We start from the raw sequence: 25,615 nt of genomic DNA, 5'->3' as shown, positions 1-25,615 counted from the left end.
AATCTCCAAATCCAGATTGTCTGTGAACAGGCCAAGCTGTGATAGACAGTCCTTTCCAGGCCACATAGCCTGTCTGGGAACCCAGGTCGAGAGAGAGCTTCCTGCCCTCAGAAAGAAAACTCATTCCCCTCAAAACACCATTCCTTTTTAAATGGGTAGGAGGATTTTTCTGAGTATCCTTCCACTTGTTGAACCAGAAAGAGCAAAACTGAGGGTCAAATGCCCTGAAAGATGCAAAACTATTTCAGGCCAATTTGAGTCTGGCTCCTTGAAACCTGTTTCCCTCAGTGGTTGCTGTAAACCTGTGTTTAGGTTTGTGGTGACGGTCACAGAAAAAAAAATAGCAATAAGGAAGCTCAGTTCTTCCTATATATGTATATACTTACATGCTCTCAGACCAGACAGGGGTCCAAAAATAAATCAGATCTTTCCCCGCTCTACCCCAAGAAAGCCCAAGTTCATACAGGAGGATAGGAAAGGGTAGACATATAAAAGTCACCTGCTTAAAAACCCATCTGAGTGCTCAGGTCCTTTGGAAGAAACACCCTAAATTCTGTGTAGTTATAGTCTTAAGACTCATCAGGTGTGGATAAATGTGGGCAAACTCACTCCCTCTCTCCTTCTCTCTGTTGACAGCCTTATTGAGGCATAATTGTCATCTAATAAACTGCCACATATGAAATAGACAACTAGATAAGCTTCATGTGTATATATATGTATACCTGTGAAACTGTCACTGCAACCATTTGTGAATATGCCCAACACACTTTACATAGCTATTTAAAAAATTTCTTCCCCAATGCACATATTTAGTGATTGATGTGCATGAATGCCTGCCTGCCCAATAGGGTGTGTATGTGTGATTTTTTTTTTTTTTTTTTTTTTTTTTTTTAGCACAATCCAGGGAATCGTGTGTCTGAATGCTCACAGGTCTAAGAATGTGTGTCTCCAAATATGCATTTGGATATATGCGTATTTCACGGCCACACTAAGTGTTCACACACAATAATTGCTTTTTTTTCTGTATTGATTGAGTCAGGGAGCCCAGTTGAGCAGTGCATAAAGTTCTGTTTAGCCAGCCTGACAGATTCCTTGACATCCAGGAGAGAAATTTCATGGGAGACAACTTTCTGTTACCCTCCCCCACTTCTTACTTTAAAGCACCAAAGACACCTATTTTCTTTTTCAGGAGCAAATCCAAAACTGTGCACTTTCCCAGTCAAGTGCAGGGCCCCTGCAAACATTTCCCACATGGATATATGATGTGTGATTTAAATAAGCGGGCCAGGGTTGCATGTGATTTGTGGACTCAGTCTTGCTACTTTATTGTCCCACCTGGACTGGGTGTTGAGACTTCTGACTTCATGCGTAGAAGCCAGCTGAGCTCACCATTGCATAGGGTTAAGGTGGAGGACTGTGGAGGCTGACTGCTCAGGTTCAAACCTATCTAACTTTGGGCAAATGACTTAACTCCATTTCCCCACCTGTAAAATGGGGATAATAAGAGAACTCACCTCATAGGGTTGTTGTGAGGATTCAATGAGATAATTCCCAGCAAGTGTGTCATGTGGGACCTGGCAGACAGCTAGCACAGAGCATTAGCAATGATTGATGGACCATTGATTGACTACTTAGCAGATCAGTTTATTAACAGGGCGACTCCATCCAAAACACAGACTTCGGAAAACTCTTTGTTTACTCATTCTAACTTCCTGGCTAGTTTAGAATCTGAAAGACTGGGAATTTAAATAAGTTCTTATTCCTGTGGTTGAAAAACAACTGCATATTTTAGTCTTTGTGGTTTAGTTGGCTCATTCCCTGATCATGTCATCAATTCAAGGACTATTTGTCTAGCGTTTCGCCTTGGATAAATGAGCAGGGAAAAGAAAAGCAATGCATGTGATTAAATTGCCAAGACAATTTGGAAAAATAAGGGCCACCGTTTTTATGGTCAAAGGGCCCAGTGCCTTAGGAATGATCTGTCTCTATTTGGATGTAGGTACCAGGTGGAGGTAGGTATGATACAGGGTTCATTTCTTAGGCTGCAATCACATACCCATATACCACTGGGCCTCTAATGACGAGACACATTTCCTCAGCCCAGCTGTGATCTCGGGCTGGATTTGGGACTTATTTCCCCAGATGGTTGACAGCTTGAAAAAGATATTTAAAAACTCAAATCTTCCCCAGCGACGTTCATTCTGTGAAACACGTTTTTGTAAAGTTTTCACTGCAGTTGTCAGCAGCTCCCAGGGCAATCCCTAGAAATATTTAGGTGTTAAAAAAAGGTCACGTGGGCATTTCATTTCCCTGTTCTTGCAACAATGGCTGTGTATGCAAGCAATGTCTATCCCCAGATATTAACTTAACTTTGCCATTAAAAGGCATTTTCCTCCTGCTTAAATCATTGTGTAAGGAGTCTATATTTATGAGGTATGAGGTTTCTGGTTCGGACCAGGAAATGAACCCTTAATAGAGAGACATAATTAAGATTTTTGGTCCTCGTGAGGGTTTTAAAAAATTTTTTTCAAAAGCAAGAATTCACAACAATTATTCTCATTAATTTTTACAACCTCTGTCTCAGTTGGAGCTGGTATTTATGTTTGTTTTTCCCCCACTCCCAAATCTCTCCCGGATATCCGGTTTTATGTTGATTTTGAAGGGAGTACATTTGCATGGTGAATAGAAGTCAGTTTCAGTGAAGCTTTTTGGTGGAACCGGGAAATTCCACCAAATTCCAGGTGTATCAGTTTGTGTGCCCATGATCTAACACACAGCATATTAGGAAGAGAATTTTATAAACATGGTTATAGTATGTAAGTGGACAGATATTTTGACCTGCAGACAATGTATGTTGTATGTTGACATTTCTCAAGGGTAATTCTTAGGTCATATAGGCATCTATAATCAGTTTCCAAAAGAAGTTATGTGTAAAGATCAACATACCTAAGTGAATATATAAGAAATTGTGCTTATCCTATGCAATCATATTTTTGCAAGCTATGATGGTAAGTGCAAGATTAGGTAATAGCCAATCTGAGGTGCAAGGAATGGATTTGAGCAAAAGGTTTTTGCTGATAACATAAAATTCACCATTTTCTTCTTTCCTTGGGGCAATTTTTTGTTCTGAGTTCTTGGTGGAGCAAGGACACATGGACTGAGCACTAATTCTCATGCTCAGATCCGCACTAAATTCTGGTGTCACAGCCTCACCATCTTCAACATTTACTTCTGAGACTGCGGTGGGGCAGGCTGGGAAGTGGGAGGAAAAGATGTCCTTCATCCACTTTTAAATGATCTATTTCTCCTTAACTTTTTGCAAGTCCATTAAAAGATGATTTATGGTCAACTGGGTGAAATTTCATTGTGATAAAGGCTGAGTGAGAAAGAAAAGCCCCATTAGGTGTTGGGTTTTTAGACTCTTAAAATACAAGTGAATACAGGAGTACACATCTTAAGATGACTTTCCGAAAGGATTTTATAGATTTTTCTACTCATTCAGAAGAGTCAAGAAAAAATCTGAGGCCAAGCGTGGTGGCTCATGCCTGTAATCCCAGCACTTTGGGAGGCCAAGGTGAGTGGATCATTTGAGGCCAGGAGTTCAAGAGCAGCCTGGCCAACATGGTGAAACCCTGTCTGTACTAAAATACAAAAATTAGCCAGGTGTGGTGGTGGGCACCTGTCATCTCAGCTACTGGGGAGGCTGAGGCAGGAGAATCACTTGAACCTGGGAGGCGGAGTTTGCAGTAAGCCAAGATCGTGCCACTGCACCCCAGCCTGGGCAACAGAGTGAGACTCCGTTTCAAAAAATAAAAAATAAATAAATAATCTGAAAGCTACAGGAATAGACACAGTTAAACAAAAATGGGCTGGGTGTGGTGGCTCACACCTGGAATCCTAACAATTTGGGAGGCCAAGAGCTGGAGGATTGCTTGCGCCCAGGAGTTCAAGACAAGCCTGGGCAACATAGTGAGACTCTGTCTCTCCGAAAACCTAAAAAAAAAAAAAAAGGTTGGGGGAGGGAGAATGTGTACATACACACACACACATACACACACACACACACACACACATGGATACTTTAAAAATATTTTAAAATAGACTTTAGGGTAGGAATAGTGGCTCATGCCTATAATCTCAGCACTTTGGAAGGCCAAGGTGGGAGGATCACTCCAGCTTGGGAGGTCAATGCTGTAGTGAGCTATGATCACTCCACTGCACTCCAGCCTGGGTAACAGAGTGAGACCCTATCTCAAAATAAATAAATAAATAATTTAAAAAAATACTTGGCTCAGCTGGGCATGGTGGCTCACGCCTGTAATCCCAGCAGTTTGGGAGGCTGAGGCAGGCAGATCACCTGAGATCAGGAGTTTGAGACCAGCCTGGCCAACATGTTAAAACCCCGTCTCTGCTAAAACTACAAAAATTACTCGGGCGTGGTGGCAGGCACATGTAATCCCAACTACTTGGGAGGCTGAGACATGAGAATTGCTTGAACCAGGAGGTGGAGGTTGCAGTGAGCCGAGATCGTGCCAGTGCACTCCAGCCTGAGTGACAGAGTGAGACTCCGTCTCAAACAACAACAACAACAAAAAACCTGGCTGGGCACAGTGGCTCAGCCTGTAATCCCTGTACTTTGGGAGGCCAAGGCAGGAGGATTGCTTGAGCTCAGGAGTTCCAGACCAGCCTGGACAACATGGCAAAACCTCATCTCAACTGAAACTAAAAATAAAAATAAAAAAATTAGCCCAGCGTGGTGGTGCATGTCCGTGGTCCCAGCTGCTCGGGATGCCGAGGCAGGAGGATTGCATTAGCCCAGGAGTTTGAGGCTGCAGTGAGCTATGTTCGCACTGCAGCACTCCAGCCTGGGTGATAGATTGAGACCCCATATCCAAACAAAACCAAAAGGCTTCATTTTTTAGAGCAGTTTTAGGTTCACAGCAAAGTTGTGCAGAACATACCAAGATTTCCCCTATAGCTTCTCCCCACCACATGCACAGCCACCCCCACCACGGACATCCTGCACCAGAGTGGAACATTTATTGCAGTTGATGAGCCTACATTGACACATCATCATCACCCAGAGTCCATAGTTCACCTTAGGGCCCACTCTTGGTGTTGTACATTCCATGGGTTTGGACAAATGCATAATGACGTGTACCTGCCTTTATAGTATCATAGGGAGTAGTTTCACAACCCTAAAAATCCTCTGGGCTCTGCCTATTCATCCCTCCCTTTTTCCAACCTGTGGCCACCACTGACCTTTTAACTGACTCCACAGTTTTGCTTTCTCTAGAGTGTTGTATAGTTGGAATCATATATCTTAAAATATTAATTGTATGTATATTTTTTGTGGTGAATACACATAGGTACACATACATATAATAATTTTATTTTCAATAATTTTGGGGTTAGAGGTAAACCTCATAGGTTATCTCTTCCAGAAGGCAGAATAGGTAAGAATTCCTCTCTTCAAATGAAGAAATTAGAGGGTACATTCCTTTATCAAGCACAGTTTCTCAAATCTGTAACTATACTACTGGGAAAGACTTGAGATGATGTTTAGGGATACTTGAATATGATGAAATCACAGAGAAAGTGTTTTTTTTGTTTTTGTTTTTGTTGTTGTTTTTTTTGAGATGGAATTTTGCTCTGTTGCCCAAGCTAGAGTACAGTGGTGTGATCTCGGCTCACTGCAATCTCTGCCTCCTGGGTTCAAGTGATTCACCTGCCTTAGCCTCTGGAGTAGCTGGGATTATAGGAGCCTGCCATCATACCAGCCTATTTTTTTTTTAATTTTGTATTTTTTGTAGCGATAGGGTTTTACCACGTTGGCCAGGCTGGTCTTGAACTTCTGATCTCAAGTTATCCACCCACCTTGGCTTCCCAAAGTGCTGGGATTAGAGGCGTGAGCCACCATGCCTGGCTGAAAGTTGTTCTTTTTAAAATTATCTTTCTAGTCTTCTGTTAGAGAGGGAGTCTCAGTTCAGTACTAGTTTGTGTTAACTAGTTCTCTAAAAGTGTCTAATTCGTACTTGCAACAAAGAGAAGGCAAGATTTGGATACGAGTAAAGACAATTTCATATATTTGTTTTCTTCTTATTGAGTAGCAAGTGATTCTAGTTTGTCATACAAAGTGATATCATATTTGTGTGAAATAAATGTAAATTAAAAGTGGTTTGATTTAAATAAAAATATTAAGCCAGTGTACAGGTGCTGTATAGATATGGCAATAATAGTGAATTAAAACCCTGAATGACTGAAGTTTGAGTCATGTTGCTCTCATGTCTATAACATGATTCTCTATGTTCTCTATGAAAATTCAGTTCACATGCAATGTTCAGGAAATACTTCTAGCAAACTCCGTATGGTTGCATTCTGTCACCTGGGTCTGCTACTGTGCATTCACACTAATATAATGCGTTGATGGATTAAATTAAAGTTCTGGGCCTGGAACCAAAACGTGCAAAAAGACCTTGTTCTGTAACTATGCCTTATGTTGCAACACAGATTTCCAAGACAGAAACCTCTCTTCTTTGCTTAGGACATTAAAGAGGTTTGGTGCTGTTCAATAGCTATTATATAAGTTATCATTATGTATATTGGTGTTTATTTCATTAGGCACCATTCTCCATCAGAACTAGGAAATGCTATCTGCAAAACTATGAAATGAACATGAAATGAGGCATAATATAATTTTCGAATGCAATAATCAAGGCATGTTTTCTGCAGAAACACATGATGGGTCAACCCTTCCAAATGGAGATTACCATGCTGCCTGATGTGCAACGATCATGTCAACATGCACAGCTTTCCAAAGGGGAGGGAGTACTGAGTATTGAGGCCTAGATGGTGTTTAAAACACAAAATACAAGATTGGAAAAAAAAAAAGAACCCGGCTGGAATGATGCAGAGTATGACTCCAATTAATGGGCAAACCAAATCCAGGTGTTTTTCGCCTTTTAAAAGCAGTCCAATGGAGGACATTTTTCAAAGCCTCCACTTGAATGAAGTGGTGGGTCTCATTGACGTGACTGGCTTAATTTGCTTCTTTTGGTTGCCAGAGGCTGCATTTCCATGACATTTATTATTAGCTCATGTCCCGAGGTGGTCTTGCAGCAATCAAGTGAAAACCAGCTTGCTCTCTCTTCCTCTTTCCTTCAGATCACGCAATTAAAGATTGAGAATAATCCCTTTGCCAAAGGATTTCGGGGCAGTGATGACATGGAGCTGCACAGAATGTCAAGAATGCAAAGGTAGGAAAGTGGATTCCTCAACTTTCTCCTCCACACATACCCCTCAAATTACCCAGGTAAGCCAGCAGCAACCCAGCACCTCCCTCCACCAGCCTTCCTGCCCGTAGAATGCCAGGCACAGGGAAATGGGGAGAATGAGCCCCCTCTGTCCCATTTTTTGATAACCCTCACATGTGGTTGGCACCATTGGGCAACCTGGAGAATACATTTTCTAGTGGAGAGAAGGTACAAAGAGTTCGGCATTCTCCATTCTCCCAGGGAACAAAAGGCACAGCTTTCTCTTCTTTCTCTGCTGTCTCTCTCCCTGTAGGGAAACCCTTTCTCTTTTTCTTCCCATAAGTCACAGCCGATGAACGCTTCTTTTTTTTTTTTTTTTTTTTTGGCAACAGCTCTTGGTAAATGAAAGAGAAGTTAATGACTTGATTTCCTGAGGGTGAAATACAGACTAACTTGACACCATGTGGTGTCCAGGGCACTGGAGGATTGGAAGCTGGTGCTAAAAATTGCTCGGTATTTTTACATATCCTGTGGTCATAGTTGCTGATATGATGAATAGAACGGGCTGTAGCAAATGTACATAGTGGGAATTTGGTCTGATTTGAAAGGATTGTACAAGCATTGCCAATTTTGTGGAACATTCTCTCTACCTCTTGATGTGCTTCCAGAATAACTTACCATATGGCAAGCGAATTAGAAATACATCTTGATCCCTCTGACCAAGAAGGTTTGTGTGTGTGTTGTGTGTGTGTGTGCGTGTTCTCTTTTTTTCTGTTTGGTGGGTTTAGTGTTTCAAAATAAAATGAGATCCTTTTGCATGTTTTCTTTATCCTTTCTGGAAAATGTGAAAAGGGAGAGTCAGGCAGATAGACAGATATATTCATTCAAAGAAAGATGAGAGACCTAAGAACAGAAAGGGAGAAAGACCTTAGATCTGTGGTTTTAATATTAGGTTTAGAAATACATGCAGTGGAAAAATTGTTTTTAGATAGCTGGCTTATCAGGTCAAATTTTGCACGCTTTTTAAAAAATAATGCTAGCCCAGGTGGCATGTTCCTGTAGCCCCAGCTACTCAGAAGGCTGAGGCAGGAGGATCTCTTGAACCCAGGAATTCGAGGCTGCGGTGAGCTATGATCACACTACTGCACTGCAGTTGGGACAACATAGCAAGACCCTGTCTCCAAATATTAAAAAAAACAAGACAATGACCCTGTTTCCAAACATTAAAAAAACAAGGAGTGTGGTACATCTGTGCACACATTCCTGTTTTCATAAATTGGTTTCCTTCAAGATTGTGGACTCACAAGGTACTTTTTGTGGCTAAAATAGGCAAGTTCTGAGTTTGTTATTTAAAATTTGTTTTTGGTTTTAAGCATCTACATTTTGAAATTGATTGGGCCATAGGATCAGTGGAAAAGATGACAACAAATATCATGTTTTAGCTGAGAGAGGTTCAATTATTCACGGCCCTGGGCTCAGAGTGCCGACTTTCTGTTCCTATCCCATTCTGATGGCGATTTGCCGTTAAGGTGGCTTAGTCATTGCCACACAAAGTCACCTCTCAGTCCTACAGGCAAAGTTCCTGCTGTGCAGGTGGGAGCTGAAGGGAAATCACCCATTCCAGCCTGCAATCAAAGGGTTTCATCATCTCTCACTTCTTCCCTCCTTTTTTACAAGGTCAAGGGCAGGGGGTGAATAATAGATTTAAGGTGTGTTGAATCATCCCTTCAAACTTTACCAGTTACCACCTCCTACTGATTATACCTTCCAGCATAACTCAGAATTCAGCCCTCTTCTGCCAGGGTGCTAATTCTAGCCGCCACCAGCCTCCTAACTGAGACCCAAATTCAGTCCTGGTCTCCTCCAGGGACTTTCTTTAGGCAGCCATCAAAGAGATCTTTGTAAAACACAAATCAGGCAAGGTCTCTTTGCAGTGGAGAACATGTCCAAGCCCCCTGTTGCCATCAGTATAAGGTTTGGACTCTTTTGCCTGGTTAGCCATGACCTTCCCATCTGGCCTGGCCACCCCCCTAGGTTTGTCCTTCACCAGTGTCCCCCTAATATGTGTCAATCATGCTAAAGAAAAGGCTTCAAACCTGTGTTCTTTCCTTTATTTTTGGCCCTTCGAACACACGTTTCGTCTGAGTCAAACTCTTTTCCCTCCTTCTCACCAGGCCATCTCCCAACCATCACTGGGTCTCCTTGTAGCTTTTCCTTCCTTCAAGAAGCTTTCCCTGGCCACAGACTGTGTGGTCAGCCCATGTCTCCCCCAGGACCCCTCCTGGGAATCAGCCCCTCAAACTTTACCAGTTGCCCTCCAGGCTTTTCTGTGTCCGAACCGGGCCCGGAACTTTGGAAGCTGATTGGACAGATGACAGCCAGCTATGAAAGTAGAGACAGGTGGGCATGTGCAGGTGTGTGAGAGCTCAGATGTCAGTCATCAAGGAGGGAGTCTTTCCTAAAGCTCTTTTTTTTTGGAGACAGGGTCTCACTCTGTCGCTCTGGCTGGAGTGCAGTGGCACGATTTCAGCTCACTGCAGCCCTGACATCCACAGGCTCAGATGATCCTCCAACCTCCCAAGTACCTGGGACTGCAGGCATGCCTGACTAAATTTGTATGTTTTTATTTTATTATTGTTACTTTTTTGAGGTGGAGTCTCCCTCTGTCACCCATGCTGGAGTGCAGTGGCGTGATCTCCGCTCACTGCAACCTCGGCCTCCTGTGTTCAAGAGATTCTCCTCCCTCAGCCTCCTGAGTAGCTGGGATTACAGGCGTTCACCACCACGCCTGGCTAATTTTTGTGTTTTAGTAGAGACGGAGTTCACCATGTTGGCCAGGCTGGTCTCAAACTCCTGACCTCAGGCAATCCACCCTCCTCGGCCTCCCAAAGTGCTGGGATTACAGGTGTGAGCCACCACGCCTAGCCTAAATTTGTATTTTTTGTAGAGACAGGGTTTCACCATGCTGCCCAGGCTGGTCTAGAACCCCTGGACTCAAGTGATCTTCCTGCCTCAGGCTCCCGAAGTGCTGGGATGACAGACATTACCCACAGCCCCTGGCCAACTCTCCTAAAGTTCTAAACACAGATTCATTTGTTTGTGTACTTACTTATTGATTGATTGATTGATTGATTGAGACAGGGCCTCGCTCTGTTGCCCAGGCTGGAGGGCAGCGGTGCGATCACGACTCACTGCAGACTCAACCTTCCAGGCTCAGGTGGTCTTCTGGCTTCAGCCTCCCAAGGAGCTGAGTGTCCAGGCACATGCCACTGCATCCAGCTAATTTTTGTATTTTTGTAGAGGCAGTATCTCCCCAGGTTGCCCAGGCTGGTGACACAGCTGTTTATATATTTAGGCAGATGACTCCTCTTTGGCCTGAATTGGCTGTCCTAACCGTCTGTCAAGGTATTGCAGATTGCTTGAGGCCTGGACTAGGTGTCCTTAATGGGTAGGAACTTTGAAGATGGAATGGAGGAAAAGTGTGGCTAGTCATTGGTAGAAAGTCAGTAATTGACATGTTGAGTCAAACCTCTCAGCCTAAGAGCCATGTGTGTCTTTGTGGCCATGTTAGCAGTTGCCCTGGAAACCAGAGGGCTGAACTAACCACTGATGAAGTTGGGGGAGTAGATGAGGTCATTGGCCAAGGTCTCCAGACATGTCCTTGGGGAAGGAGAAAGAGTGAAGAAGAGTGGTTCCCACAGAAGGCTTTGGAGTCAGACAAACCTGAGGTCAATTCTTGCTCTACATTTATCAGTATGTGCCCTGGGATAAGTGATTTAACCTCATGGAACCTCAGTATTCTCATCTGCAGGAGGGGCATAGATAAGTATAGCCTCTACTTTCTAGGGTTCCTGTAAAAATTATATGAGCAAATGCCTATAGAGTGCTTGATTCCTAGTCTATATGTTTAGTAAAATTTAACTAATTTGGGGGAAAGCTCCCCAGTACTCCCAATTTTGCCCTTGTTCAGAATTTATTTTGGGTCATTCTCCCAACCCCCAGGTTGCAGTCAGTAGTGACAAGTGGGGAATATGGCTCTCCAGAGTCAGCCTTGATAACAGCCAGGCAGGAATGGCAGGCTCACTGCTAATCTTGTAATCCTGTTTCCTGTCCCTTACACACCCGGTGACAGCTGGCTATGGGAGAAAAGCAGGAGGGATGAAATATCCTCTAATTCCAACAATTGGTAGAAGGGAGTGAGGTAGGGTTACAGAGAGTTAAGCATTACCTTGCACTTATTCCACAGAAGTAACTTTTGGATTTGCTTGGCAAATGTCTGGCTGTTCCGCCCTCTACCTCTTGGCCCAACTCCCTGTGTTTGGAAAACGCAGATGATGTCTTCTTTATTTTCCAACATTTTTTAATGGTTTCTAGTTACAGGAGCAATCACTGCTTATTATAAAAATTTGGGAGCTATGGGAAAGCACAAAGCATAAAGTCATTTAAACATCCTGTCTTAAGCAGACCAATTAAAGGGTGTGCCAAGTTTATTTAGAAAGGTTAGTCAATCTGTGACTTAAAAAAAATCTAATCCTAAAAACTAATATTTCCCTAAATTGCAGTACCCTTAGATTGGTGACAAAGGAGATTTTTTTTTATAAAAACTATTTATTTATTTATTTAGGACACGGTCTTTCCCTGCCACCCAGGCTGGCATGCAGTGGCACAATCATAGCTCACTGCAGCCTCGAACTCCTGAGCTCCAGCAATCCTCCTGCCTTAGCATCTGAAGTAGCCAGACTACAGGTGCATACCACCATGCCCAGCTAATTTTTTGTAGCGATGGAATCTCACTATATTGCCCAGGTTGGTTTCAAACTCCTGGTCTCAAGCAGTCCTCATGTCCTGGCCTTCTAAATCATGGGAACTACAGGTTTTAGATGGTGCGCAGACCCATGGACACATCAGTCCTGTGATTTCATAGATGTTATTGCTCAGAATGGACTGAGTTATAAGAAAGGAAGAAAAGAAGGAAGGAAGGGAGGGGAGTTAAGGCTGATTAAAGAGGAATATTAACTGAATAGCAAAACGGCTCGTATCAAGGTTTGGGGAACATTGTCAAGATAATATGCAAACCACAGAAATTTGAGAAACACACATAAAAGCTCAACCACCTACAAAGAAAGGCTTGAGAGTGCCATTGCTGTTTGAAACCATCTAGGCCCTGGTTTTTTATAGAACAATTCTTTCTTTGGACTTTGCTTCAGTCTTCAAGATGTATTCAAACAAGTTCTGAACTTCCTAGGAGCCAAAGGAGCTGGAGCTGGAACTGGGGCAGAGTAGGCTTTATGGAGAGGGTAAAAGTAGGCCTCATAGAGAGAATGGGACCTGAATCTGTTGGGAAGAAGGATGTTCTGGGTTGAAGCAAGGAAGAAGTGGGCAAGGGTCTAGAAGTCTAGGGGGCTGGAGTAGGGGTCAGATTCTGAAGATCTCTGAAAGCCAGCTGGAGTGTCTCTGACAGGTATGAGGAGAGCTGCTCCTAGAAACATGGAATTGTAGAGATAGAAGGGATTCCAGGAGACAGCATCTGATCCACCTGCTCTCTTTTGCAGAACAGGAAACTGAGGCCCAGAGACTCAATTACTTATTCAGCTTTTGATCCATTGATTTGTTTTGCAACTAAAACATTTGTTAAGTGTTTGCTGTATGCCAAACACTAGGCATACAAGGATGAATCAACACACAGGGGACCAGGGTCCATGGATGGAAACAGGCTGAGGAGCTGGGGTCCAGGCTGCTGCACTGAGCAGCTCTGGGGCATTTCTACTCCACCAAGTGTCTGTTTCCTCATCTGTAAAAAGGAAATCATTACAGAGCCTACCTCCAGGCCTGTTGCAAGGAAGAAATGAGGTAACGTGTGTGTACTGATTGTTATTGCTGCATAACAAATGACTCCCAAGCTTAAGCTGGGCTGGCTGGGACACCCTGGCTTCCAAACTATCCCATCTGTTCTCTGTGTGTGATGCTAAATCCAGGCCAGCCAAAGTGGCTCACCTGAGACAACTTTCCCCAACAACACACTGGGAGTCTTCTAACAGAGGAAGGAAGTATACACTTCCACAAAGAGCTCCCAGACCATCAAAGTCCCCAAGTTCCCTACAGTTGCAATCTGCTAGCCCCCACTAATGTCCCATAAATGCTGCATGTGATGAAAAGACCAGGCCTTGCTGGTCACCATTGTGTGCAAGGGGAAGCAGGAAGCACCAAGGAGGCACTTTTATTTTGTCTGTGATTGGTGGGTCATGCTATTTGGAAGGACTCAGCTGTGCAATTCTTGCTGGCCATCAGATGGTGGCTGGGCTACCGGTATCGGAAGGCAGGTCAGGCAGGATGTCCAGCTTGGCACACTCCTGTGACCCACAGTTGATGCTGCTTTTGGATGGGACCTCAGCTGTTGTCCACTGAAAAATCAGAATGTGGCCTCTCTAGCATGGCAGACTCAGGGTGTTCAGACTTTCTCACGGAAGTGGAAGCCGCCTGGTCCTTGCTGACTGCACCTTGGAGGTCAGGTAGTGTCATTTCTGCTGCATTCTTTTGGTTGAATGTGACTCACTCAGGTGGGTTCAGATTCAGGGAGTTTGAGACCAGCCTGGACAACACGGTGAAACCCCATCTCTACTAAAAATACAAAAAATTAGCTGGGTGTGGTGGCACACACCTGTAATCCCAGCTACTTGGGAGTCTGAGGTGGGAGGATTGCTTGAACCCTGGAGGTAGAGGTTGCAGTGAGCCCAGATTGTGCCATTGCATTCCAGCCTGGGCAACAAGAGTGAAACTCCGTCTCGAAAAAAAGAAAAGAAAAGAAAACAAAACAAAACAGAAAACAGATTCAAGAAGGGAGGACAAGTTCTCGCCTCTACCTAGATGGAGTGTCTAGGAATGTGTCAACGTGTTTTAAAACTGCCTCAGCAGGCACAGAAGCACGCAGTGCAGTGTCTGGCCCAGAGGGATGCTCCATCGCTGGTAGGTGTTAAGACACGGTCCATGTTCTGTTGAAGCCAGATGCCAGGTTGACTTGCCCACGGTCACACAGTTAGTTTGAATGAATGGGCCTGCCTGGATGCAAGCTTGCTTTCTTCAGGATGGAGAGAACCTCTTTTTCCACTAAACTGGGCTTCTGCCTGCTCATCTTCTTGTAACCATAAACCCCAGAATATGAACAAGCAATAGCAAGGTCCTTCATCTCGGTATTTCTTACCTCACCTCACACAGAATGACCATGAGCAATGACTGGTCTTTTCACCATAAGAAGTATTTATGGGGGTTATAAATCCCAAATGGATTGGGAGACTTGGTTGGCCTCCGAGTTCTTCATGGATGAAATGAAGCTCCCTTTACTTCTTTGCTCTTTTAGTGTGCTGCAGATGACATCAGGGGGCGTGGTGCCTGAACCTAAGGGGTACCTTGAAGCTCTGTTTTGGGTGACTGGGATCTGAGCCACCCAACCAGAGAGTGGATGGGAAAGTTTGGAGTCCAGAATGTCTCAGCCAGACTGAAGCCCACCCATTACTCAGCTCCAGTTTGGTTATTGAAAGGACTCTACGCAGCCACATTGGGAACTGACCAACCTCACCTGCCTCTGTGGGTGCTTATTTTCACCCTCTCTACCTTGTTTCTCTAGGATAGGGGTTCTGAAAATGGGTGCAAGGCTCCTTTTGAAAATCTAATTAAAGCAAGAGACCCTCTGAAAGACTCACAATATATGAATAGAGAAAAAGAATTCAGGCTAGGTGTGGTGGCTCATGTGTGTAATCGCAGCACTTTGGGAGGCTGAGACAGGAGGATTGTTCGAGATCAGGAGTTTGAGACCAACCAGAACAACATACGAAGATCCTGTCTCTAAAAAAAAAAGAAGAAAAAGATTAAAAAAAAAAAAAAAGATTAACTGCACGTGATAGCATGTGTCTGTAGTTTCAGTTACTCTGGAGGCTGAGACAGGAGCCTCCAGGCTTGAACCCAGGAGTTCGAGGCTGCAGTGAGCTGTAATTATGCCACTGCATTCCAGCCTGAGCAACAGAGCAAAATGCTGTCTCAATTTAAAACATTTAAACAATTTCGAGGGATGTATAAGGCCTGGGTCTCCTAAAAGTTTAAAATTCTTCTATTTGAACCTTCCCTCTTCTATTCCTTCCTTCCTAATTTTAAATTAAGTTTCAGCTCTTAACCTCAAATGATCATTTTTCAAACTGAAGGCTTAGCACCCTTGTGTTCTCACGCTTGTGGTTAAAGGTAATCTGAATGCCCAATTAATGAGAAGTGGTTTTCGAGACAACGTTAGACAACCTTCTGGAGATGGCATTAACTCCCCTCTTAGGGTTGTAATTTACCTAGCCACATGGCTTCCTCCAGGGAAGCAGTGCATTTATGTAAAACAAGAGAGGGGTTGTGTCTGGGGAGCTGAGACAGCCTAAGTGAAGCTGTAAAACTGAGATGTTTTTCTGAAAGGATCTCATCTTGGATCATGGCTATTTGTCAAGGCATGGATGCTCAGAACCCACCCCTGCCACATTCCCACTTTCCCACTTAGGTACCTCCACCCCTACCCAACCCATCCCCAGCATATCTGCTATTCGGGAACAGGGTTGGGAGCAACTCACTCACCCCTCTGTTTTTTCCTCATCTTTAGTGAGGTATAATTGACAAAAAGTGTATATACTTAGGTTATACAACTTAATAGTTTAATATACGTAAATGTGAGATAATTACCATGATCAAGCTAATCAACATATTCAGCACCTCATATAGTTACCATTTTATTTTCTTGTGTGTGTGTGTGTATATGTATGTATGTATATATATAAAAATATTTAAGATGTACCCTCTTAGTTAATTTTAAGTACACAATACAGTGCTGTTAACTGTATTCACATTGCTGTACATTAGCTCTCCAGGAATTATGCCTCTTGTATAACTGAAACTTTGTAACCTTTGACCAACATCTCCCCATTTCCCCTCTCCCCAGTTCCTGGCAACCACCATTCTCCTCTCCACTGCTACAGGTTTGACTATTTTAGATTACACCTACAAGTGAGTCATGTCATGTTGATCTTTCTGTGTCTGGCTTGTTTCACTTAACAATGTCCTCCAGGTTCATTCATGTTGTCTCAAACGACATTCAGCCTTTATTTTTAAGGCTGAATAGTATTCTAGTGTGTGTGTGTATATATATATACACACACCATATTTTCTGTATCCATTCATCCACTCATGGATACTCAGGCTGATTCCATATCTTGGCTCTTTTGAATCATGCTGCAATGATCATGGGAGTGTAGATATCTCTTTAAGATACTGATTTCATTTCCTTTGGGTGTATATCTAGAAGAGGGATATACATATATCCCTCTTCACATATACATATACATATACATATACATATACATATACATATACATATGATGTATATATATATGTATATATATCACATATACATATGATAGTTCTATTTTTTTGGTTATTTATATATTGTTTTGTTTTGAGACAAGGTCTTACTCTGTTGCTCAGGCTGGAATGCAGTGTCATGATCAGGGCTCGTTACAGCTTCCACTTCCTGGGCTCAAGCAATCCTCCCACCTCAGCCCTCCAAGTAGCTGGGACTACAGGCACGTGCCACCATGCCTTGCTAATGTTTTTCAATTTCAGCAGAGACAAGACCTTGCTATGTTGCTCAGGCTAGTCTTGAACTCCTGAGCTCAAGTGATCCTCCTGCCTTGGCTTCCCAAAGTGCTGGGATGAGAGAACATGGGCCACTGTGCCTGGATGATAGTTCTATCTTTAATTTTTTGGAGAACCTCCATACTGTGTTCCATGGTTGCTGCACCAACTGCATTCCCATCAGCAGTGTGCAAGGATTCCTTTTTCTCCACATCCTTGCCAACATCTGTTATCTTTTGTTTTTGAGAATAGCCGTCCTAACAGGTGTAAGGTGATATATCTCATGTGGCTTTGATTTGTATTTCCTCAATGAGTAATGAAGTTGTACTTTTTAAATATACCTCTTGTCTATTTGTATGTCTTCTTTTGAGAAACGTCTATCCAGGTCTTTTGCCCATTTTTAATGGGATTTTTTTCACCACTATTGAGTTGTATGTTTCATTCATCCACAATTGAGCAGTGTTTCTCAAACTTTTGGTAGACATCACAATTACCTGGGGGGCTTGTTAAAAAAGATTTCTAGGTCTCACTCTCAGAGGTTTGAGTCAGTGGCTCCAGGGATGGGTCAGAAACTGCCCTTCAACAGTTTTCTCCAGTGTCTCTGATGGAGGTGTCCCCTGGTCACACTTGGGTAATCCCTTGGTTCTAGAGAATGAGTGAGCACTAGAGAATGCAGATGAACACGTGATTGTATTTCTGCAAACAAAGCCCATGTATGGGCTGTTTTACATAAAAGGCAACCCTTCTCTCTACTTAGTACTCAACTCACATTGAACATTAGCATTACCTGTAGTCCTCCCCTCAGTGTTCTATTATGAAAAATTGAAGGAGTGTGAGAAACATGCAAGAATTGTACGATGAGTGCCCATGTACTCACTGCTTAGAGTCTACAATTAAAATTTTGCTATATATTTGCTCTACCACATATCCCTCCATCCACTCATCTATCCATCCATTTATCATCCATCCTTCCATCCCTCTCTCCCTCCCTCCTTCTTTTTCTTGATGCATTTCAAATTAAATTGCAGACATGAGTACATTTTACCCCAAACACTACAGTGTGCACATCATTAACTAGGACTCAATTTTTGTTCACACTCCTTTATTTTAGGTTGAATTTATATAGGGTGAAATGCACAAATCTTACATACGCCTCTCACTGTTTGGCACATGCACCCAAGCCCCTTTCAAAATATAGAACATTCCCATCACCCCAGAAAATTCTCTCATTTCCCGTCTCCTTAGTCACTCCCTGCCTCCTTTCTCTTCACCAGAGACAATCAATGCTCTGACTTTTTTTCACCATAGGTTAGTTTTGTCTGTTATAGAATTTCATATAAATAGGATCATCCAGTGTGTACTCTTTTGTGGAAGACTTCTTTCTCCTGGGAAGCTTTTAAAAACTCCCAATGCCCGTGCTGTTCCCCAGAACAATAATTCCCTGGGGGTGAGTTTGGGTGTCAATATATATATTTTTAATTTCCCAGGTGATTATGGTATGCAGCCAAGCTTGAAACCAACTCCCCTAGAGGAAGTTCCTTGTCTTTGTCCATCCCCACCCTAAGCCGTGTCCCCCAACCACCTAACTCCACTAATTAACACCCTCACATTAAAATTTTATTTTCCAAGAGACTGCTACCTTGTAGTTGTTTTGAACAGGGAAGGAGGCAGACTTTTATATTAGCACACAAAACATTTAGCATTCCTTCAGAAATAGTTGCTTTGGGTGACTTTGCCAAGGTCATCATCAGAAGCGAAGGTCACCAGGAAGTCCTTGGCTTACTTCTCAATCATCAATGGCCTCCACATGATTTTCTCCAGAACAAAGGATGCCCCAAGACAATCCCTTTGGTACAGAAAGCAGTTTGAGAAAGCTGTAGCATTCCAGCTTCCAGAAGGATTGAGGCCTTGGAGGACTCCTTCTCACCACCCTACCCCTGTTCCAAAATCATGCAAAAGAAAAGACTAAACTTAAGTCATAGTTAAGCTGGTTTAAATGGTTAGTTTACAAGACTGGACTAAAATATTGGCTGTTCAATTCAGTACTAGACTATTTGATGAATTATTACCATAAATTCATTAAAAGTTTAGCTTGAGGCTGGGTGCAGTGGCTCATGCCTATAATCCTAGCACTTTGGGAGGGCAAGGTGGGTGGATCACAAGGTCAGGAGTTTGGGACCAGCCTGGCCAACATGGTGAAACTCCATCTCTACTAAAAATACAAAAATTAGCCGGGCGTGGTGGTGGGTGCTTGTAGTCCCAGCTACTTGGGAGGCTGAGGCAGGAGAATCGCTTGAACCTGGGAGGCAGAGGTTGCAGTGAGCTGAGATTGCGCCATTGCACTCCAGCCTGGGTGACAGAGCGAGACTCCATCTCAAAAACAAACAAACAAACAAACTTTAGCTTGAATTGTCCTTTTATGTCTGTAGTTTTACAAAGTTTAGCTTGAATTGTCCTTTCTTGTCTGTAGTTTTACATCTAGCTTTTACCCGCAGAATCCACACCTACCCTGTGAGATAGGCCTCTTGTTCTCTGTTATGCAAACAGGGAAACTGAGACAAAGGGTAATGTCATGAATTGTCCAGGACTTTTCTCCATGATTTCCGAACCATCTGTATAGTTTGAGTCAAAACCGTTGTTTGAATCACAGACCCTTTTGGAGTAGCCAATGCAAATGTGAACCTCTTCCTAGAAAAAGTGATCAGCTCTAAATATTTGACATTTTTGGGTATTCACACCCATTGGAAGCCCTTGCTGGGTAAGAACCTCTGCTCCAAAATATAATAATGTATATTTACAAAATAGTGTTTATTGAGCAATGTGTCCCCAGTGTGTGTGTGTGTGTGTGTGTGTGTGTGTGTGTACGCGCTAAGCCTTTCCATGCATCATTTCATTTTATAACCCCAAAGAGGTGGCTATTTTATTATCCCCATTTTACAGACAGAAGACTGAGGCTTGGGAAAAGGAAGAACCTAGCCAGCAACGTAGTGGTCAAGTTCGTGGCTGGGTACTGAAGGAAGGCACATTCACCTGGCCTGACTTCGGAGCCTGAGCTTGAAGTGATACTATATTATCTACAGATTTAACAAGTGGGACCCAAGGCCCCAGGCCAAAATTTTTAAAGTGGTGGGTGCTTAAGGCCAGAGAGAGAAGTGCCTTTGAGTTTCTTGGCACCCCTCAAATCATATAGCCCTGGTTGAGTCAACAATGGGAAATTTAGGCCTTACAAGGTGGCTCGTGCCTATTATCCCAGTGCTTTGGGAGGCAGAGGGGAGGATCAGTTGAGGCCAGATCAAAACCAACCTGGGCAATATAGCAAGACCCCATCTCTAAAAAAAAATATGTAACTATTGGCTGGGTGTGGTGACACATGCCTACAGTTCCAGCTACTTGGGAGGCTGAAGCAGGAGGACCCCTTGAGCCCAGGAGCTTGAAGTCACCGTGAGCTATGTTCATGCCACCTCACTCCAGCCTGGACAACAGAGTGAGAGTTTGTCTTAAAAACAAAAGAAAAAACCGACAATGGGAAAGTTTTATAACCTCTTTGTGCCCTCACCCCCATTCTTTTTTGAAATTTGTATAAATTTAGAGAGTACAAGGGTAGCTTTTATACCTGGATCTATTGCATAGTGTTGAAGTCAGGCTTTTAGTGTAACTATCACTTTAATAGTGTACATTGTATCCATTAAGTAATTTCTCATCCCTCACCCACCTCCCACCGGTTGGAGCCTCCAATGTCTGCTATTCCACGCTCTATGTCCACGCCCACATTGTACACATTCTTTAGCTCCACTTATAAGTGAGAACATTGTGTCCGCTTATTCTCATCAGCAACATGGTACCCAGCGCCCTTCTCCTGCTGGTGTAGTGTAAACTGAGTAAGCACTTTGCAGACTTGAAGAAGCCAGTGATTATTTACTATTTGCGCTAGGCTAAATCCAGCCTTGGGTGTGCCCTCCACAGTCCCTGCTATGTCCATGCCTGTTAGATCAGAACAACTTCCTCAAGTGTATTAGAATGTTAATAAATCAAGAAAGCTCTCAAGGGGTGATGTGGCCCCCTTTTTAATTTTAATCACAGATTAAAATGCTATCGAGAAGAGGAATTTGCTCCAAGAGAAGAGGGATTTTACAGTCCCTCGCCTTGCCCCAGTGCACTGCTTTAGTTGTTTGAAAAAGGCTGCCAGAAATTGGGTAAGGATCACCAGGGGAAAACAAACAAACACAAAAATCTGAACATGCCAGCGCCCCTGCCACCTGCTCCCGTGAAAAGGCCAATTCAGTCTGCTGTGGTGGAAAACGTTCTCCCGGGTGTTCATTAGCTGGAGGGAGGCTGAGGATGCAGTTTGGCCGTGGATTTCAATATTCCCTTGTAACGTTTTACAACCCAGACCCGGCGACAATGGCGTCATTCATTGCACTCGCTCACGTGAAACAGAACGTGAGAGAAGGGCAGAGCTGGGGAGAAGCTGGTCTGTGGGCGCTGATACCCAAGGCCAGCTGAGGTACTCAGGACCCCCAGCTCGTGTTGGGGTCGGGGGTCCCAGACTCTTGTCAGAGCTTGTCCATGGGATACAGGTGTAGCTGCTTGACACAGCAGAGAGCAGTGAGATTTGACTGTTGCAAACTAAAGTTTCTGCAAACGGTAGGATCGATCAGTAAATCTTGATATTGCCCAGGTGGAGCCAATATCCAATTCTCTCATTACTGGCATGCCTTATGAAGTGGGATTTGCCAAGTAGTTGGTATGGAGGTAACAATTGCTAATTATTAAGTATTAGTTAGGTGGCTGATATAATGGGCTTATGGGGACTTTTATCACTCACCCCTGTTCCACCATTCCCCTTCATATAGGGACTTGGAGGGAAGGGCGGGAGGGGGATGAGGGATAAAAGGCTACATATTGGGTACAGTGTACACTGCTCAGGTGATGGGTCCATCAAAATCTCAGAAGTCAGCACTAAAGAACTAATCCATGTAACCAAGCACTACCTATTCCCCCAAAACAAAAAAATTTTTAAAATGTTATGTGAAAATAATAAACATGATAACTGATAGAAAAAAAAAGGTTAAATGAGGTCATAAGTGAGGGGCTTTAATCTCACAGGATGGTGACCATATAAAAAAGAGGAAGATAGAGAGAGAGAGAGAGATCATCCCCCACCCTAACCCTCCCTGCCTGGCATGTGAGGACACTGAGGGAAGGCGGCCATCACAAGCGAGGAAGACAGGCATCACCAGAAACTGACCATGCTAGCACCCACATCTCCAGAACTATGAGAAAATATATTTCTGTGTGTGTGCTTTTTTAAAAGTATTAGGTGGCATGAGTTTTGGAATAGGACTGACCCTGGGTGAGACTCAGCTTTGCCTCTTAGCTGTGTGGTCTGGGACAAGTCACTTGACCTCTCTGTACCTGCCTTTTCTTTTCTTTCTTTTCTTTTTTCTTTTCTCTTTCCTTTTCTTTTCTTTTCTGAGACAGAGTTTCACTCTTGTCATCCAGGCTGGAGTGCAATGATGAGATCTTGGCTCATTGCAACCTCTACCTCCCAGGTTCAAGTGATTGTCCTACCTCAGCCTCCCAAGTACACGCCCAGCTAATTTTTGTATTTTTAGTAGAGACAGGGTTTCGTCATGTTGACCAGACTGGTCTTGAACTCCTGACCTCAAGTGATCTGCCTGCCTCAGCCTCCCAAAGTGCTGGAATTACAGGCGTGAGCCACCGTGCCTGGCCCATCTGCATTTTCTTATCTCTAATGTAAATCTAACTGTACCTGTGAAATGAGGTTCTTGCCAGGATCAAATCAGGATAAGCATATAAGTCAAGCAGTACAGTGGCTGGAACATTAGGAGGCACTTGAAGAACAATGTAGATGAGAATGATGATGATGATGATTAAAAAAAGAGCAGGCTCCTTTTGCTGCCTGTATTTCCAGAGACACAAGGGCTTTTCAACTTTCACTTTAATTCCCTTGTGTCGTTGCTTCTTCATGGATGTTCTCAAGCTGTAGAAGAAAATAGTTTTATCTTCTCATCTGGAGGACTTTAGAGATTTCTGCCATAATGATACTAACCACGTCTCTTTGATTGACTGTTCCTTTGATCCATGGATGAGCTATGTGAAAATTGCCCCGCTGTTGTTTGATCCTAACATTTTCTTTCCTTTGCCTGTGTAATTCTATAATGATTGAGAAGTCACTTCCCCATTCCACGCCCATATTTTGACACCTGTCAGAGGGGTTTGGGGACATTGTATTTCAGGCATTAACAGAGATGTTCATGATTGGTGATGGGGATGATGTTTCAGGCTCCTTAGAGGGAAACAAGCTGTGAGGGACAAGTGGTTATTGGGATAATATTGCTTTTCCCACTTCTGTGTTAGTAATCAAAAGCAGGACTTGGCCTTTCCAGAGAGCAATTTTGCAATTTGGCTGTACTGGAATGGAGAATTCCACGGAGTCCACTGATACATTCTCTTGTAAATTCTCTCAGCCAACATTTTTTGGAGGTTATTTTCTTTAATTAAAAAGAAAAACCATTCCTATTAAAAATATAAAACCAAAAGAGATTTCCCCCTTCCTCTTGGAGCTCTGACAGCAAAATATTGGAACTAAATAGATCTAAATAGAATTGCCAGCAAGTTTTGACAACTTTTATAATGTTTTATTGTTATTATAATTTTTCTTCTTTTTCTTTTTCTTTTTTTCCATTACGTAGCTTGAACCACAAAGCAAGAGCTATAAAGCTAATTCCATTCCCTTCAGCCTCCTGGCCCCAGGGGGAGATTCTGACTGGTGCGGCTGCTCAGATGGCTCCAGCTTTGGTTCTGAGATGGCACAGGAAAGCTGGGCTAGGAGACCCCTGGGTGTCCTGAGGTTGTCTGTAGCCTCATGGAAACTTGGCAGATGCTCTGTGTTCCTGCCTGGCCACTCTGATGTGCTTTCACATGACAAACAAAGGCAGGGACATAGGGTGGAGATGTTCACACACTTGAGGGGGTAGAAGTAGAAAGAGTCTTGTGCCCCAAAACCCTGCTCCCCTAAAAGCATATTGTGTTGTAAAAATTGAAAGACATCATTAGGAGACAATGCAAAAGTTATGAGGAAATGATTGGATTCGAATTTTAGTTGTGTCTCTTTCTAACTCTGTGATCTTGAACAAGTTGCTTCATCTCCCTGGGCCTCAACTTCCTCATCTGTAAAATGGGATCAAAAGTAATACCACATAGAGTCATAGAAAGGATGAAATGGACGAATTCAAGATCCTTCAAAATGCGTTATGTGTAGCTCTTTGCACATGAGATTATTTCAGGTATATTCTTTAATTTTAATAGTTAAGCATTGATCGATTGATTGATTGATTGATTGATTGATTGATTGAGACAGGGTTTCGCTCTGTCACCCAGGCTGGAGTGCAATGGTGCAGTCATAGCTCACTGCAGCCTCAAACTCCTGGGCTCAAGCAATCCTCTTGCCTCAGCCTCCTGAGTTGCTATGACCATAGGCACATAAACATTTGTCTTAATTGCATTAAAAGAACTATAATTAGCACCACAAGCCTGTAATTTCACAGATATGATCACTTATAGTGAAGCTTAACTTATTTGGATAAACGATTAATTTTTAAAATGTGATGAGTTAAAGAGTAGATGGTTCTAGATCATGGTGAAAATTGTGTCTGACTGAAGTTTGGGATTTACTGACACATGCTCCTTCTAGGATAGGGGTTCTTAACCTGTTTGATGCCATGGGCCTCTCTGGCAGTGTGTTGAAGCCTATGAATCATCTCTAAGAATAATATGATTAAATGCATGCAATAGAATACATAGGTTACAAGAGAAGCCAATTATATTTGAAATATAGTTACCAAAATATGTTTTAAATGGCTGTATAGCAATATATGCAGTTTGTAAATGCCATGCCCAAGATTCCCTATCCGCATCCTAAATGCTGGGTATGGGATGTTAGGGGTCAAGCTGTTCTTCTCTCACATACTTGGATATTTCTCTCTTTGTCCCTTCTATCTTGAAGCACCACCCCCCCCCCCCACCCCCAACCTTCTCTCTACTCCTCTGCAACCTTCCACATCCCATCCATTCCCCACCTCTCTCATTTCCTTTGAGCCTCCTGGTGCTGCACAGCACAACTTTCCTTCTTCCCAGGAGAGGTTTCTACTGAGTCCTTCTGAGGAAAAAAAAAATGGGAACACCTGGTATAAAATCTGAAGGTAAGGGAATGTGGAGGACCAATCCTAAGAGTGTGAGGGGACAGATTTTGAACGCATTGAGGGATGCTATACCTATGATGTCATGGAATTTTTATTATGCTTTCTTTGCCTGTGTGAGCCCTGAAGCTCAGGGGAGGGTTGTGTGTCAGATGGACACACAGCCTGTAAGGGATAGGGATGGGGCCTGAATTGGGAGCTGCGTAATCTTAGATCCCATGCTGTTTTTCTTTCTTTTTCTTTTCTTCCCTCCTACCTTCCTTCCTTCCTTCCTTTTTCTTTCTTTCTTTCTTTCTTTCTCTCTCTCTCTTTCTTTTTTCTTTCTTTTTCTTTCTTTCTTTCTTTCTTTTTTCTTTCTCTTTCTTTTCTTTCTTTCTTTCTCTTTTCTTTCTTCTCTTTCTTTTTTCCTGTCTTTCTTTCTTTTTAAATCTTCTATGTCCTTGTTCCTCCTTCTTTCTCATTTTCTTTCCCTCTCTTTTTTCCCTC

General features: G+C 43.1%; 1 protein-coding gene across 2 annotated transcripts in view; it reads left to right on the top strand.

Moving 5' to 3' along the window:
* TBX5 (T-box transcription factor 5) overlaps positions 1 to 25,615 on the top strand; it is a 55,717-nt gene that overhangs the window by 16,827 nt on the left and 13,275 nt on the right. For both annotated transcript variants that reach the window (XM_063646754.1, XM_054445181.2), the window contains exon 7: positions 7,165 to 7,256. In XM_063646754.1, the coding sequence (XP_063502824.1) occupies positions 7,165 to 7,256 (92 nt within the window). The remainder of the gene's footprint in view (positions 1 to 7,164; positions 7,257 to 25,615) is intronic.

The sequence above is a fragment of the Pongo pygmaeus genome, chromosome 10, assembly GCF_028885625.2.
Source record: "Pongo pygmaeus isolate AG05252 chromosome 10, NHGRI_mPonPyg2-v2.0_pri, whole genome shotgun sequence".
NCBI classification, from domain to species: Eukaryota; Metazoa; Chordata; class Mammalia; order Primates; family Hominidae; genus Pongo; species Pongo pygmaeus.
This window is presented reverse-complemented; position numbering and strand designations above follow the sequence as displayed.